We start from the raw sequence: 15,740 nt of genomic DNA, 5'->3' as shown, positions 1-15,740 counted from the left end.
AAACTCAAACGGAAAAGTAAATGCAAAAATAAACAGCGACAAATACTACAGGAAACTGGAGAGTAGAATATGAGATACCTTATACATATATTGTTAAGAGATCCCCCAAAAATACAATGTATTTTCTAAACATTTTTCCAACTTTAATATATTTTGAAGGTTTGAAGATATGAAGAACAATTCCATAACCTTTCAAGTATACAGGGTATCTCTGTACAGAATTAAAAGATGAACCAACCCATAGAGGGGAAAACCTCCAGGAGCTCTAGCAATTTCATTTACTCGTTTTTTCCCGCCACAGTTTTCCCAAATGGTCCAACGTTTGTCAGCGGGAAAATCACATAGAAATGCAAAAGTGCACAAAAAAGTGGAGCATACTTTTGTGCGGCCCAGGGTTGCCAGGGCTGCCATTGCCAAGCAAAAGCTCAGCGCCTGTGCTGTTTTATTTACAGCACTCAGGGCGACAGGGAACGACAGTTTGTATGCAAACCATATGCAACGAGTTAATAAATGGGAAACAGTGGCATAGGAAGGATGTAGAGGGTTCTCCCAGCAGCTCCCCAAGTTGCGTTTTTTTGTATCTCGGCTTGTTGCAACTCTTGTTGTCCCTGACATTGCAAGAAAAAGACAAAATTTAGAGTAGAGCCGGAAAGAAGGATACGAATGGGCCCTATGGTGTAATTTTTGAAAGATGGGATGTTTCTATTTTGAATATTTGAAGTCCCTAAAAGTCTTTAACTTAATTGGTTTGTTACTTTATTTATTAAAATTAAAATACTATATTTAGGAAGTAGGTGTTTATTTAAATTGGGTGCCTTAAAATGGGTTTTAGACCCTCATTTGACTAAAATTTTCCCTAATAATTTGCATACCCATATTATCATGTATCCAGGGCATCTGAAAACCCACTCTTTTTGAAGTTTAATGCCTTGCGTCAACAATTTGCAAGTGGCGTTGCAACCAGTCTGAATATTTGTTTCTTTTTTCCAGCAGGATGCTCTTTGGCGTATCAATTTTTTGCCCGCTTCCTTGCTTTTCCCCAAAAAAATAAAGGAAAACTTGGTGGGAGGGGAAATGCATTGTCCGAAAGGAATATTGAGGGAGTCCAGACATGTCCTGGCATAGGAACACACAAATTTCGGGATGATTTTTTCAGATGGTTTGTTTATTTATTTGCTTACTCATAAATCTAAGCGCCTAGGTCTGTTTTGGCGGGCGTACGTTTAAATTAAAACCCTTAAAAGCAACTAGAAGTACGGTAAAATGATGGGGAATGAAGGTGACTGGAGGATGCATGATTAACAAAGATGTCCGATGCGACTGACTAAGTGGATGCGGAGTACAGTGTCCGGCCGCACATCAGCGGGGCTGGGGCGGCGGCAGAGGTCCAACTCCTGGACAGGGCATCCTTTTGGCCAGGTGCTTGCACAACGGCACATCCCGCGTCGCATCGCCGATGAAGAGCGATAGGAGGTACCATTGTTTCATCCCGCCAATGCCCGGTTGCACTTTGTAGTTGCTGTTGATGGTTGTAGGTTGTTGGTTGTTGGTTGTTGGTTGCATGTTGCAGGCGGGGAAACGGAAAGCGGATTACAGAAATAATTACTTATAAGTAAGCGGGTAATATGAACACATACACACAATAAGACCAACACACAGCCTCACCGCCCACCGCTCCAGAGTTAAAAACAAAAGCAATTTGCCGGCTCAGGCCCCAAGAGAAGGGTTCGCTTTTATAATGCCGGAATGTGTTGTTTTGGGTATGGGTTTCACTTGGCTTATTTGTATAATGGTTGTGCTGCTATTCTGCCCATAAGTAGGGTGCTGGGGTAAGGACATCGGCCCAAGGTTTAAAGGACTACACGTATACTTGTGTGGAAAAGCCATTAGTGGGGTTTCTTGGTTAATTGCATGTGTTTTATTCTTTCCCTTTAAATGTTAGGATATAACAGGCCTTAATTCTATGGTATAGTTATTCCATCTTCCTCAATCATTTATAAAGCTTAAAATAGTCTAAAAAGTAACTCTTCTGGTGTGCATCCTGATGATTACTTTGTGATATCCCTTGGCTTCACACCTACGGACGGACAGTTGAAATTTCACACGTCTGCGATGGCATAATTTAATCAACTCGGTAACAAACACATCTGCAGATGCCCGTTGGCGATGGAAAAACTACAGGACCAGGAAACCTTCAACAAAGGCACAACGGGGAGACTGGGGGACTGACCAGAACCTGGAGAAACCTGGCGAAACTGGTGGCCTCCCCACTGTGCACTTGCATAAATTTAATCAAAAACTTTAATCATATTTTATTATTACAAAACACGTCGGGCTGTAGGAAACTTCTTCTAATGCCAATTACATTTGCAGCGAAACGAAAACTAAACAAAAACATCATCATGACTGGGGCCAGACTCTGACAGAAACTCCGATTCGGTCTCCGGGTGTCTGGTGGGGTTCAAGGTGGGGCTGTGAGGAGCCGCAGACAGACGAACATTTCAAAAATAATTTTGAATATTTGCTCTTGACACGTTGGCCAAACAACTTTTGACCATTTTGCTAAGGGCCAGGGTAGGGCCAGGCAGGGCGAAACATTAGGTGTGAATGTGTCAGATGCATGTGGAAACCTTTTTGCGATATCACATGGAAAATATTAAATGGAATAAATGTGAAATTGGCAAACAAGAAAATGTTACACATGAACTGAAATGTGTCTGCCACAAGAACTAAGGAGCTTTTCTTTAATCTGGCCATTGTTAAATATTTCCAAATGGAAACTGAAGCCAACAATAAAAATATTTTACAACCTCTGCTGACCAGACGAGCTTCCTTTACGCTTTTATTACGTAAAAACATCAATAAAAAAATATCTTCTTTTTTTCAAGGAAGAAACTGCAGAAAGACGAATGCATTAATTATGAATCACAGCAGTTAGCTGGGATTAGACTGGAGGGACTCTGGACGGGTGAGAAGAATAATTTGCTGGTTCATGAGATTACCATGACAATGGGACTTTTTGACGAGGGGACCGCGATGCGAGGGCAACTAACTCATCAGGAACCGGAAAGCCAAACAAAATTTATGTAAACTTACAAATTGAAATCCAAAGCCAAAGTCGAAGTCGAAGTCAGAGTCGAAGTCACAATTGCAATCGGAGTCATGACATGCACATTTAAACGCTAGGGATCCAAGGAGACATTAAATTATGCACAGATGAGTTAGCAATGCCAATGACAATGGTGGGGAACCGAAAGCCAGGGGAGACTTCAGGATGAAACAGCGACAACAAGGAGAGATAAAAATTGATTGGAAAACATTCAGCTTTAGCTAAAAACAAGCCATTCATTTGCCAAATGACAACAACAGCAGCGCCAAATTGCAAACGTAGCAATAACGAATACAATCCCAGAATAAAAATAGAACCAGAACTAACAAAAGTTCAAGTTCTTACTGCCAGCTTGCCGGAGTGAGTTGCCATAAAGTCAGCACTTGCTGCACTCGAGCAGCAAATGAAAAAAGGCACTAGAAGACAATGATGATGAAGACACGCCATGAATACCCTTAAATGGTACAGAAAGAAATGGCAAGATGTAGCTTGATTACACAGGGAAATGAAAAAAGGAAAGATATCGTATTAAATTAAGGTACTTGTCTTAAAACAAAGGATAAAGCTACTATATTATTTCCAAAGCCAATTGGTGAAGCATGCAGGCTTAATTTATCGAGCTAGTAATTTATTATACCTTTCTCAACCTACCTCAATACTTCCGACCAAGCAGCATGTGGTTTCGATTTTGTTTCGCCAGGAGTCCTGCGCTGGCTGCTGCCTGAGGGACGAGAGGCATGCACTCGACAGGGCTCTTCAAGGATGCAAGCCTGAGGGCCAAACTCTCCCAGGATCTGCTTCTGAGCTAGCTCGGCATCAAGGGCCAAAGGATGGGAGGTTTCCCGCCTGCTCCTCGATCTGTAGGTGCCTGAAAAAGACAAAAATATCGTAAATACATAAAATAATAATAAATTAATTCAAGCGTCATAGACCTAATTGGTTTATTATGATTTTGGGGTATTTCCCAGTCTGATTACTCATTCAAAAAGCTTATCATCCATCAGCTGCCTCACCATCTGTCTCTGAAACTGAATTTCCGGCTGAGCGAGGTTTTTTTTTGTATAGTTGTTATGGTTCCAGCCACTGGCTTGCAGACAGCCTTGACCCCATTTTCACAATTTGTCGGCTAAGTGGACGTGCACGAGAGTTGGTAGCCGCTTTTGTCATCGCACTTGCGGATCAGTTTTTTTTTACGGTCCAACGCAATGAGCCAAAAAGCCAACAGCCACAACGCACTTGCCAAATGGATCGGAATGGATCACAAAATAATGGTAAACACTATTATTTCAGTGAAGCTTTTGTACATATTTGGTAACTATTATAATAGTTTGGGTGTAGATTTTATAGGGAAACTGGAGGGAATTTCCCCATTTTATAGATTAAATAGGTATATGGGGTTAAAAATAATACTATTTTAAAATTTTACTACTAATAAGTAATAGCTACTCTATTTCAGCCTCTCCAATATGCAGACACTGCGTATACATAATGTTCAACAATATATTAAGTATCCGCCACGTATGCCTAATGAGTGCCATTACATTACGTATACGAGGGGTATGACTGCTTTCTAATTAAACAGAAATTTATTTTATAAAGATATAATCTAATAACCACTTCAAAAGTCGAAAATGAAAATAAAAAAAAGTATTTCAAAGTCAAAAATAGTCGAATTTCAATCCGGTGCCTAACTTTCCATGGCAACAGCTTATGGAATTTCCACACCAAATGTGGTGGAATTCCTGCACTGATTACAACAATGCCAAACACTTAATTTATGCATAACATACATATTTTTAACTTTCACTCAATGAAAAGAAGTCATTTAAATTGATTCCGATTGAAGCCGGACTTACTGGGACTGAGGGAGTAGGCCAGTTTTTTGGCGAACTGCGACAGGCGGACGGAAAGCACGATCACGGGGAATCCTATTAGCTGGACCGGCAGCTCAAACAGCGGATCCGCATTCTGGGCCAAGCCCTCCTCTACGAATTCCAGGAGAAGCACCAGCAGTACGTACAGTGTCGGCACCAGCGACAGTGTGCAGATGTACCGCAGATTCATGGCCACAAGAGTATGTTGTAATCGGGTGAGCTATTCAATACTAAACCACATCCACCGGATCCACGGAGCGGCTGGCGACTTGGTGCGCTTAAAGTCTTGGACTGACTGAAGCGACCTGCAGCCGCTTAAAGCCGCCAAAGCGCCGCAGCAAAAACAAACCAAACGCAATCGTAAATGTAAACAAAGAGAGACTTCGAGGAGTTGGAGAGCCAATGGCCAAAAACCAGGTAAGAAATCCCCATGAAAAAGAAATTACTCAAAGAGCTTACACTCCCATGTTTAAACAAGATGGAATGACAGAGGTTATAATAAAAGTTTTAGTTTTTATTAAATTTTATTAAAAATATATAGTCTATAGTAATATAGTCTATATAAAAAAAACCCTCACTCCACCACTGAGTCTCTTTCTGTGCAGACCAAGTTTGTTTTGCATTTTGACCAAGTTTCGTGCGGAAGCCAAACCCAAGACCGGCCAGCAAGTGAAAGTGTGTCCAGTAAGCTGAGGGCGCAGGCCTAAGCGAATTCCTCTCAGTCTCTTTAGTCTCCGGAGAAATGCTTTTCTCTGATTTTTTTCACTCTCTCTCCCAGATATGACAAGTTATGAAAATTTTCACACCAAATATTCGGACTTGGCTCATTGAGGCTCGTTCCTTCACTGCTTGCTCTTTATTCGTGGTTTTATTTTGGTTTTGATGTTTGGTTTGCATATCAATTACCTCATTTCCGTAAGGTGCTACCTGGTATCTGTCGGATACCAAAGTACACGATTTCCTATATGGTTTTGTTGAAGCAATTTGTTTCGGTTGAGTTTTTGTCTGTCTGTTCAAAAGGTTAAAATGGGCGACTAGCAACAGACTAAGTTTAGGAGTGCCAAGTTTAGACTTTTAGTAAACTTGGCATATACTATTATTTTTAAATATTTTATAAAATTGTTGTTTACTTAAGAATTTAATATTTAATCCGAAAAAAACAGTATCAGTCTCTCTGGCAAGTTGGCCAATCCCACCATTCAACATATTTTTTGTTGACCCGGTTAATTAGCACCATTGAACCTAACTGATGGCTCAAGCTGGCTATTTGCCAAAACTGTTTATCGTACGATGGCTTAGAGCACGTGTCTCTGACCAGGTTACCATTCTCAGATACAAAGTGTGAGGAAATCTCATCAATATCAAGGAAATCCACGCCAAGAAACTGTTCAGATGCAATTGCGGTCGCAATAAAACAGAATCATTTAGCCAGATGTAATAGGCCATCAAAGAGTGGTTCAATCAGTCAGTTGGCCAAATCGCCGGGACCCGTTTGAGACCACCGCGACCATCGCGACCACCTCGACCAGATCACGTAGCCCCAGCCGGAGTTATGCAATCTCCCGACAACCGCCACACCACAGTAGAGACTCCCGAGCTGCAATTAAATGGTGGCTGTGCTCCGAACACTACCGCTATGGGAAATTCGCTTTTCTTTCGCCGCTATTTCAAACTTTGGCTTACATTTTATGCAGAGCATTTTCTTGTTGTACCGTACACTTGATTTTCTCCGCGGTTATGGCTTTTGGTTTCTTGGCGTGCAACAGGAAAGTAGGTTGGGAATTGCAGCTCTTGCAATGGAAAATTTTCGTGATTTTCCAGTTGGGCGGGACATGCCCGGCATTTGGTGAAGGTATTTTTTGGTTAATTTTTGCACTAATGAAAGGGGATTACTTAATTTGAGGATTACTTAAATCATAAAATGGGAGTTTTTTCAATTAAAATTGTATTAAGCACTGTAATAGCTATTACAGTTTTGAAAAAAGTGTCTGTAAGAGCAATTATGAAGTTTTTGTTGCCTAATTAAAGGGGTTTTTGTAATAAATTGTTTTTACTTTATATTTTTAACTTTTTCAATATTTTAAGGGCATTAAATATTCTACCAATTTTTCGTTGCAAATTTTTTAGCTTTCATTTTCGGTGAGCCAAATATGCGGAAATAATTTAAAGAAAGAAATTCGAAAGCTGACAGAAGCCTCAGACAATGCAACTGCAACTGCACCTGGCCGGCACACCCTCCTGCCCCTGCACCTTCCTTTTAGCCCCCTGGAATTGCATAAGCCAAACAACTTGTCAAGCGTCATGCCAAAAGCTAAAATGGAGCCGGGTCCAAGCCAAACACGAAATTTGGGCCACCGACCCAAACAATGAAAGTTGCGCACAAAAAGCACGCAACGAGCGTAACAACAACGAACAGTTAAACAAATCTGACCTAATTTTCAGTTTGATATTACGAATTTGTTGGCTTTTATTGTTTTGGATGAATTTGTGCAATTTAGCCAGAGTTTGTTGCCAAATCTAACGTGTTCCCTCTGACTATTTGGGCGTCAAGTGTAACTGGAATTTCAATTAGGTGTTCGATTTTGCATTCCGAAATCAATGATTTATTACGATTTCAATCTCGTGTCAGTGACACTGATGTAGCATTAATAATCAAAAATTTTATTTTTAGATTACTTGTTTTTGTTTACTTTCTAGAGATTTTAATGCAGCCATCAATATGTTTGTCATAATTCGACAATTTCACTCGCATGACCATTGTTTTGTTTTTTTTTTTGAAAAATGTGCACGGAATACTTGATCGATTGGTGAGACAATTGTAAACAAAGCGAAATAATTCTAATTTTTTTTTTGCGCAATGTCGTTGAGCCAATTAAATTTGCATATAAATTGTGCACTAAAATTCGCAGTTTTTGTCTTTTCTTTATTGTTTATTCAAGGTGTGTGGTAAAATATTTGACAGTGCCTGAAAGTATGCAAAAATAAGGATAGATTTAAACGACATAAGATATTAATAGATAAAAATATGGACCTTATGGATTAAATTTTTGACAAAATAATACGACATACCAACTTTTATAAGGATCCTATAGAGGAAAACCTCAACATTTCATTTCATGTCTCAGCATTTTGATGCTGAATTATGGAGAACCGATCTAGAAATCGTTTAAGGTACTCCGGTTGAGAATCGGATGAGAATTGGGGAAGATATAGCCATCACTGTGGGCCGTACAGGGGAAAAGCCCATTTTCGAGGGTTCCCATTACAAAAAATGGACAAAAAATCTAAAAAATATTTTGTCTCAGGATTTTGATGCAGAATGGTGGAGAATCAATATAGAAATCCTTTAAGGTACTTGAGAATCGGATGATAATTATAGAAGATATAGCCATCACTGTGGGACATATAGGGAAAAACCCCATTTTCAAGGGATCCCATCACGAAAAATGGACAAAAAATCTAAAAAATATTTTGTCTCAGGATTTTGATGCAGAATGGTGGAGCATCGATCCTGAAATCGTTTAATGTACTCCGCTTGAGAATCGGGGAATATGTAGCCATCATATAATAAAAAACCCAGTTTTCCTAAAAAATATTTTGTTTGAGGATTTTTATGTAGATGGGTTATATATTTATTTTAATTGTCCCTCTAATAAAATACTGTGCCTGACCAATATTCATTTCCCATTTGAAATATCCACAATAAAGTCTAAGGCAGCACTTTAAAATCAATTACCTAGTCGGATCAAACGCCGAACACCCCGTCCAATGACACATCACAATATCCGTTCAACAGATGATTACCACATTTGATGGAGGAGACGACCTTCCGTTGCATAACAAATATCTAAAAATATAATTTCATTGCCAGCAGGTTGGATTGAACGCTTCCTAGCAATTACCTGCACTTGGGCGATTCAATAAAAAAGTGTGGGGATTTCGTCAATCCCATTTCTCAAATCACTCGAAGGTGACACAGCAACAATCAAGATCATTACGAAATATGCACATAATTCATTTATTTAAATATACAGGAGAGCATCGAACTAAATCTAGACATAAGACTAAATCAAGTCGTGACTAGTCACACATAGAGGTTTTAATCTAGATTACAACTAGGACTTGTAGCTAATAGATGCAGGTTGTTCCAGTTCTACAGTCACATCAGTCATGTCGGGGCTTAGATCCTAAGCTAATTATAAGTAATATACAAGCTAATTTTAATAGTAAAGAATAAAGAAACATACATATGGTACAAAGGCTGAGAAAAATAAAATACATATACACAAGTGATGGGTGTTTTTTAGACGCGAACTTTATAGCTGAGTTTCATTAGTTTCTTGGAGCTAATGGGGCAATTGGGCCACAGGTTGGCACATCCCATGGGTCCACTGAGATTATCGCCAGTGTGGCGCATTAGTTCGCCCATGTGGGCAGCAAAGTACCATTTGCTTGGTGGCATATTCATCATCCAGGGCATGGTTGGAGATCTGTAGAAAAAAGTGAAGAATATTGTTAATAAAAAGGCAAGTTTCAAACAAAATAAAGCTAGAAGAACTAAAACATTATTTGTCCAAACAAATATGTATGTTTATAATTAGAATTTTTTGAGTTTTTCAAACAAAGATCACCTAAGACGGAAGTTACTCTACCGCAGAACAACTGAACCAACATTTAATATTATAATAAGCCATTATCATTTAACGCTTGGCTTGGCTTAGCACTGGAGTTGTTCCAAGTTTCGCTTTCAGCTGTGGGTTTCGGTAGTTTTATGTCGAGTTTGTGTATCTAGAATTCCCCAGTCAGAGTCGGAGCCATTCACCTTGCTGTTGATTTAGTAGATTCTACAATATAGTCGGACCGAGGGGCGATTTTCCATTAGCTTCGGCTCACCTTCGTCTCAAGTGCGAGGTTACAGCTGAAGTTGAGGTAGGTTACGACTGCTGATCCGCGGGATCGTGGGGCTCAAATATTTGTCGCACTTAACTAACCTAAATAGCCCCATTGTCTCTACTTTTGAGTAGTGCACTTTGCCCGTGAGTCACCTATAATTTATTCTGGCTAGCAATCTTAATAGAACTTTAATGGATTGCAACTGCAATCGCAGGTAACTGCACTCGAACCCTTTGAAACCTGTTTGCTGAAAGCTTTTGCAATCATTCTGTATGCAAATGTTTTATAGATATATTAAGAACAGGTTCTACTTGTTGAACTCTATAAGCAAACATTCGTCTAGTTTCTAACGAGAATGGATTGTATTTTTAAGATAAACCTAAACTATTATATTTTAACGAGGAACTTGCTCTCTATTTATGGGTCAAATAAACAAATTACTTTGATTATTCGCTTAGAAGAGTCTACCTCCTAAAAACCTTTCCCAATTATAAATTTATTTCTAGAAAAGCCTAGATTTTAAATAACATTTAAATAAAACTTACTAATGTTTAATAACAAATGTATAAAAAATAAATTGGTTTTTACTCAAACAAGAAATTTTTGTTTTGATATGCAGATTATTGGCAACCGGTTTAAATATTTGTTATTTTGTTTAAAATATCTATTAATTCATTTGCTATTCTATTGCTATTAATTCTTATTTTTGCTATCAATGCTGACATTTATTTTCAATTTTGTATCTAAGCTTAGTCATCTGTTTTTAAAATTCTACTTCTAATTTAAAAAAATATACCAGCTGTTTGTTTCAAATATTTATTCATAGACTAGAATGTTGATTTTAATTTTTTAAGTTATGGATCCTCTTTGTGGATCACTTACCTTATCAGTCTCAGTAGTTCTCGCTCCTTCTCGCTGAGTTGGTACTCCGGCTTGGACGCCAATTCACAGAGCATCTTTGGCAGACACGACTCCTTGATGGTGTCCGTGAGCTGGGACTTGGTCTTCAGGCTAGCCCCAGTAACCACAGCCATTCCCGGCTTTAGAGCCTGAGCTGCTGCGGAGAACTCGTTAAAATCGTGCTCTAAAACAGATATAAATAAAGTTAGGTATTTCGGGCATCAATCACCGGTCTGGTTCATTCGGATGGTTGGCATTTATATATTGTTTAACTCGCTGGAGCTGGAGCTCATTTGCATAGCTAACTGCTTTCAAATTAAGATCTCGGGAACTGCGCAAATCATTAACAAAAAAAATGTATATATTTTGGGGTGATTTCGAGGGAGGAGAGAAGAATTCTACGACCTCAAGGTTGCTAAATGCCAAAATGAAACATGGGAATGCAAACAATGACTAATGAAGGCTCAAAACAAATTGCTAACAAAAGGCAACAAATTGTCAACAATTGGGCAAATATCCAGAAAGACAAATAGAAATTGAGAGTGTTGGAAAGGTGATGATGTGAACACAGGTAATTTCGGTTTATTTTTTCGAGTGCATGTGCGGTGAGTAAGACAAATATTTATTTGGCTATTCGCTTCATCAGCTGTTGCGAATATTCTCCACATTTTATTTGACAACCCCCATGCCCCCAACAAGGCCAAAACAATGCGTTGAACTTTACGTTGAATATTTGTTCAGTCATCAGACGCTTAGTTTTTATTAATTATGGTCTTCAGACGAATATTCATTTATGCCTTTGCCGTCTGAACTTGCCTTTTAGTTTTGAACTTTGAATGCGGAACAAATGCAAAAACCTATCTCGGTGTGAAAATTCAAACTTCAATAATTCCGTTACTGATAACACGTTTTTTTATTTAATTTATGATCCAGGGCTTATAAATATTCATTTTGTCTACTCGAAGTTGCAATCAGGCATGACTTGGCTTGATTTCAAATAAAATGTATTTAGATATTTTATTTAATTTTTAGATTAATTCCAGAGCTATTAGTTTCATACAAAATACAAGAAAAACACAACACTTTGTTTAGAACTTTGTAACAAAAAAACATTGACAGTGAGATCTTTTGAATAAAATCTGGTTTAATAGGCCATCCAAACCTTTGCATAATTCATTGAACTTGACTCACAAATATCTAAATATACTACTTTCTTGAATCAAAACATCGAAAACGAATCAATTAAGGCCTTGACTGAAAGTCGACTTGATGATTGAATCAATTTTCTTTACAAATGTCCGCAATTGAATGGAAATAAATGCGAATTGAAGTGCCAGCTCTGCATTTTTATCACGAAAAGTTAAAGGTTGTGGCTTTGCTTGATTCCATTTGGCCAAGAGGAAGACGTGCAATGAATCCAAAATCGTCAATGCAGATAATTCCGACCGGTAAAATAGAGAAGGGCACGTGCTTTATCTCAATGGAAGTGAATGGCATTTACAAGAAATTAAAATGAATATTCAAATCTCGGTTTACGAAAAACAAAATTCACTCTCGAATTCAGCGGAAATCTAGTTTTTTGGAAGACAACTTCTTCAGTTGGAACAGATTACGTCTGGAATCGGAACCGGTTATAGATCTGAATATTTCCCAAATCCAAGCCCAAGCTTTGAGTGTCTTGGCTTAGTTTGATAAACTAAACGTCACAAATCAAGTCAAGTTTTCATCACTTCCTGTTTGAGTAAGCCAGCTAGACAATAATGAACTTTGAATTTATAAAGTGAACACTGAATTGGTCTAGACTCTAGACTCTCTAAACGCTTCTGACGAAACTGGAATACTAACGCCGGAAAAAAACAAAATCTTGGGGCATTTTAAGTTTAACTCTGACCCACGCTAATGAACTGCCGGTCTCTGGGAAAGTCTCTGAATGGAATTCAAGACCCTGTCTCTCTCGACCCCTAAAAGCTGAACATGCAAAGCGAAAACTTGTTGTTTGCTCGGGGTTTTATTACATCAAGTTTATTTGCTTGGCATTTTTCCACTTTCACCTCTCAGATATACAAAAGAAAGACCAACTTGAGTTAGTCTCGGAGTCATCTCGATGGAGCGTGAAATGGTTTGGGGAAGTTTGCACTCATTTATGATACGTTGACTTTATGCAAAGGTTTTTTCATTTCCTAGTAGGTCCAAACATCATAACCATTAATCCATCGTACCTCTTTTGATTTAATTATTATTTGATTGTCTCTACACACTTTCGTTTGAATTTCTTTTCCCGTTTACCTTAAAATACAAACAGATAGGTTGTGTAATATCGACCAATGTTATGTCATATTATAGCCATTGGGGTATTGTGTATGCAAATCATTGAGAAAGTGGAGGCAAAGAAGTGTATTTAAATCAATTCGAACGTGAACTTCAATGTTGAATAATATTTGAAAATGTTGCCATTTTTTTGTTTGATGTATAAGTTTTGAATAATTACCCATTAAGTCGTTTGAATTTCACAAATAAATCATTTTCCTAGAGGCGGTAAAGAAATGGCGGTAATGTACTCAGGTAATGAAGTCACTTTCCTCAGAAAACAATAGACAAAAAACAAACTAAACCATAAAAAAACTTAATGACGCTGTTATAGTTAATGGAAACTTTTGTTTTCTGAAGTACTCGTATCTGTTTATTATGCCAGACAAGCAACGAATGTCTTGGCACTTTATTTTCCCAAAAATTTCCAGACTTTAAAGTTGTCATTACTATAAAGCATTTTAAAACATTTTTTAGAACTTTATTTTTTCAGTAGCTCACTATTAGATAATTATACCCACAAAAGCCTAATCTTTGAACGGATTATCTAAATGGATACTCTGAATCGCTTGCATTAACTTTTAAAGCGAAACTTCACGTGCGTAATCAAAATAAAGCATCGTACATTGGTCTCCCTTGGCTCGGTTCCGGTTTTCACCTACCAGCCAAATAAAAAAAAATACACAAAAAATAAGTGTAATTAAACATCGAGACCCTAAATGAAGCTTACACGTGCCGCTAGCTGTATAAGTAATTCTCCATTTATAAAGCGAAAATAACCTTGACCAGCCCAAATACAACAGCAAACGTATATAAAGAAATATTCAAACAGATATACATATGTACATATTTTGTGGTCGACTAATGAAATAATGAAATGATTTTAATGAATGGTAATTTTGAAATATTGGAATGGAAATATTGGGTTTAAAAGCTGGGATTTAAAATTTTGAATAAAGATTTTTTTAATAAAGAATAGTTTAAGAGTGAGAACTGTTTCTTGAAAGGCTATAGGTTTGTTACAAGCCTATGAATAAATTGTTACTAGGAAGGTTAAAGCCAAGGGGGATTTTTAAGATTATAATATTTTATTCTCTGCAAAATTTTCTACAATCTTTACATCTTATATTCATATATATTTTATTTTAAAACACAGTACGCCTGATAATGCTTAAAAAACAAAATACTTCATATTATACATATGAATCTTTAGGTCACAAAAGAAAAGATAATGAAATTTTTGATGGTTTTAATTTCTGAATTTTTTTTAGCAACTCAGTCTCCAAGCGAGTAAAATATATTTTTAGCCAAAATAAAAAGCAAAAACAAAAGTGGGATGGGACAGTTTGCGAAACTCACCTTCGGATATATCGATTTCTGCATTCTTCGCCTGAAACTTGCTGGCCGCGGCAGCCGCTGGACCCGTTGGGGCACCGCCCGCCCCCACGCCGGCACCCGCCGCCCCGGCGCTGCGGCGCACCACCGAGTGGTGGTCGGCGGGGGATGGCCTAATGCCACCGTAGCCAAAAAGATCGCCCACCAACAGCAGGGAGACGACCACAAAAATCATGAAGCGGACTCGCCAAGCGGTGTCAATGAGAGCCATGTTTCGAAAATTACTTAATTCACACGCGTTTCACAGAATTCGATGGGTATATATTTCAGAGATATATACTTGATGGAATTAAATTTTATTGGCTTGTGTTGTTAGCACCTTGGTTTTGACACTTTTCCAATGGCAGGCCGAGAGCAAGACAGGCGATTGTATCCAAAATGAAAGTTGAAGGAAAACGAAAGTCGTTTGATTTTTTTCTTTCTTACACGCTTTTCGAAAACGTTTTCAAATTACGTCTGGCAAACATGCAAAGAGCTGTAATTAAATTTGGCATTCAAGCGCGCATAACTCGTTAGTAACTGTAAAGCCAAAATACAGGTACAGGTAACACACGCGATATGGCCGGCCACTGAGTTCTCCGGTTAACAGCTAGAGCAGCACACCTGTCCGATTCGGTTAAGAGTTGCGATGCCACTGAACCGACTCGGCTCGGCTCAGAAGGCCCATACCTGAAACCTGGCTCAGACGATCAGCTGATCGCGAGAGGCATACGGATCGGGAGAGTTGCCTCGAGCAGAGAGCTAGCAGTATAATCGGGTTTTATGCACAGCTGATCGCGAGCGGCTCTCGGGGAAAATATATTGTGGAGAGAACTTCTACCAACTGAGGTTTTAATTTTTGCACCCACTGTACCGTGCTCAGTGGTGCTAATTGTCTGCGGCCAGTCGCAACCACAGCTGTCCATCAAATAAAATAAGTTTTGATTAAACCGAGCAATGACTTAATTCTCTTACTTTCTAGGTTTTACTTGAACTAGTAGGCTTAAAAGGCTAATGACCTGGCAAAGAGAAGGGTTTTTTTTTTAAGGTTTCCAATAAATAACAGAAACTATATTAAATATAAAAAAAAAATTAAATAAGTAATAGCTTGTGGAAATAAAAAATTGTTGAATTCTACAAATACTTCATGTATACTTCAACTAAACCCATTTTTTTGTTGAAAAATCCCCCAAGGACATTCTGGAGTACGTACCAGAGAATACTTATATAGATAATCTCTGTTGCAACTTAAGTATTTTTTATCTTAGGTATTTAAAGTACAG

At 38.2% G+C, this 15,740-nt stretch overlaps 3 protein-coding genes across 5 annotated transcripts in view; all 3 read right to left on the bottom strand.

Annotated features, from left to right (window-relative positions):
• Positions 1 to 964: 964 nt before the first annotated feature.
• Positions 965 to 5,298, bottom strand: LOC108120399 (uncharacterized). The gene is made up of 3 exons (XM_017234041.3): positions 4,966 to 5,298; positions 3,761 to 3,977; positions 965 to 1,519 (listed from the first exon to the last, which is right to left on the bottom strand). Exons 1-3 carry the CDS (start codon positions 5,171 to 5,173, stop codon positions 1,360 to 1,362), a joined length of 585 nt encoding a protein of 194 aa, XP_017089530.2. The 5' UTR covers positions 5,174 to 5,298; the 3' UTR covers positions 965 to 1,359.
• The window catches only part of mus304 (mutagen-sensitive 304), a 35,998-nt gene continuing 24,108 nt past the window's right edge, over positions 3,851 to 15,740 (bottom strand). Inside the window, exon 6 of the mRNA XM_017234033.3 lies at positions 3,851 to 3,977. The gene's annotated coding sequence lies outside the window, so the exon portion shown is untranslated. The remainder of the gene's footprint in view (positions 3,978 to 15,740) is intronic.
• geko lies at positions 8,975 to 15,120 on the bottom strand. 3 transcript variants are annotated; one of them, XM_070280268.1, is made up of 3 exons: positions 14,443 to 15,120; positions 10,759 to 10,933; positions 8,975 to 9,473 (listed from the first exon to the last, which is right to left on the bottom strand). In XM_070280268.1, exons 1-3 carry the CDS (start codon positions 14,687 to 14,689, stop codon positions 9,287 to 9,289), a joined length of 609 nt encoding a protein of 202 aa, XP_070136369.1. In that variant the 5' UTR covers positions 14,690 to 15,120; the 3' UTR covers positions 8,975 to 9,286. The 3 variants fall into 3 exon arrangements, with proteins under 3 accessions (XP_070136369.1, XP_017089529.1, XP_017089528.1); XM_017234040.3 differs by having other exon boundaries at positions 10,759 to 10,930; XM_017234039.3 differs by having other exon boundaries at positions 10,759 to 10,960; positions 14,443 to 15,118.

The sequence above is a fragment of the Drosophila bipectinata genome, chromosome 3L, assembly GCF_030179905.1.
Source record: "Drosophila bipectinata strain 14024-0381.07 chromosome 3L, DbipHiC1v2, whole genome shotgun sequence".
In the NCBI taxonomy this organism is placed as follows: domain Eukaryota; kingdom Metazoa; phylum Arthropoda; class Insecta; order Diptera; family Drosophilidae; genus Drosophila; species Drosophila bipectinata.
This window is presented reverse-complemented; position numbering and strand designations above follow the sequence as displayed.

Excerpts from the sequence above, each read along its gene's own strand:
- LOC108120399 (XM_017234041.3), bottom strand. The coding sequence starts at position 5,173 with ATGAATCTGCGGTACATCTGCACACTGTCGCTGGTGCCGACACTGTAC. Across the intron at positions 3,978-4,965 it reads GGCCTACTCCCTCAGTCCCA|GCACCTACAGATCGAGGAGC; the intron begins GTAAGTCCGGCT and ends TGTCTTTTTCAG. Across the intron at positions 1,520-3,760 it reads GCTTGGTCGGAAGTATTGAG|CAACTACAAAGTGCAACCGG; the intron begins GTAGGTTGAGAA and ends AACCATCAACAG.
- geko (XM_017234039.3), bottom strand. The coding sequence starts at position 14,689 with ATGGCTCTCATTGACACCGCTTGGCGAGTCCGCTTCATGATTTTTGTG. Across the intron at positions 10,961-14,442 it reads AGAAATCGATATATCCGAAG|AGCACGATTTTAACGAGTTC; the intron begins GTGAGTTTCGCA and ends TATCTGTTTTAG. Across the intron at positions 9,474-10,758 it reads GAACTACTGAGACTGATAAG|ATCTCCAACCATGCCCTGGA; the intron begins GTAAGTGATCCA and ends TTTTTTCTACAG.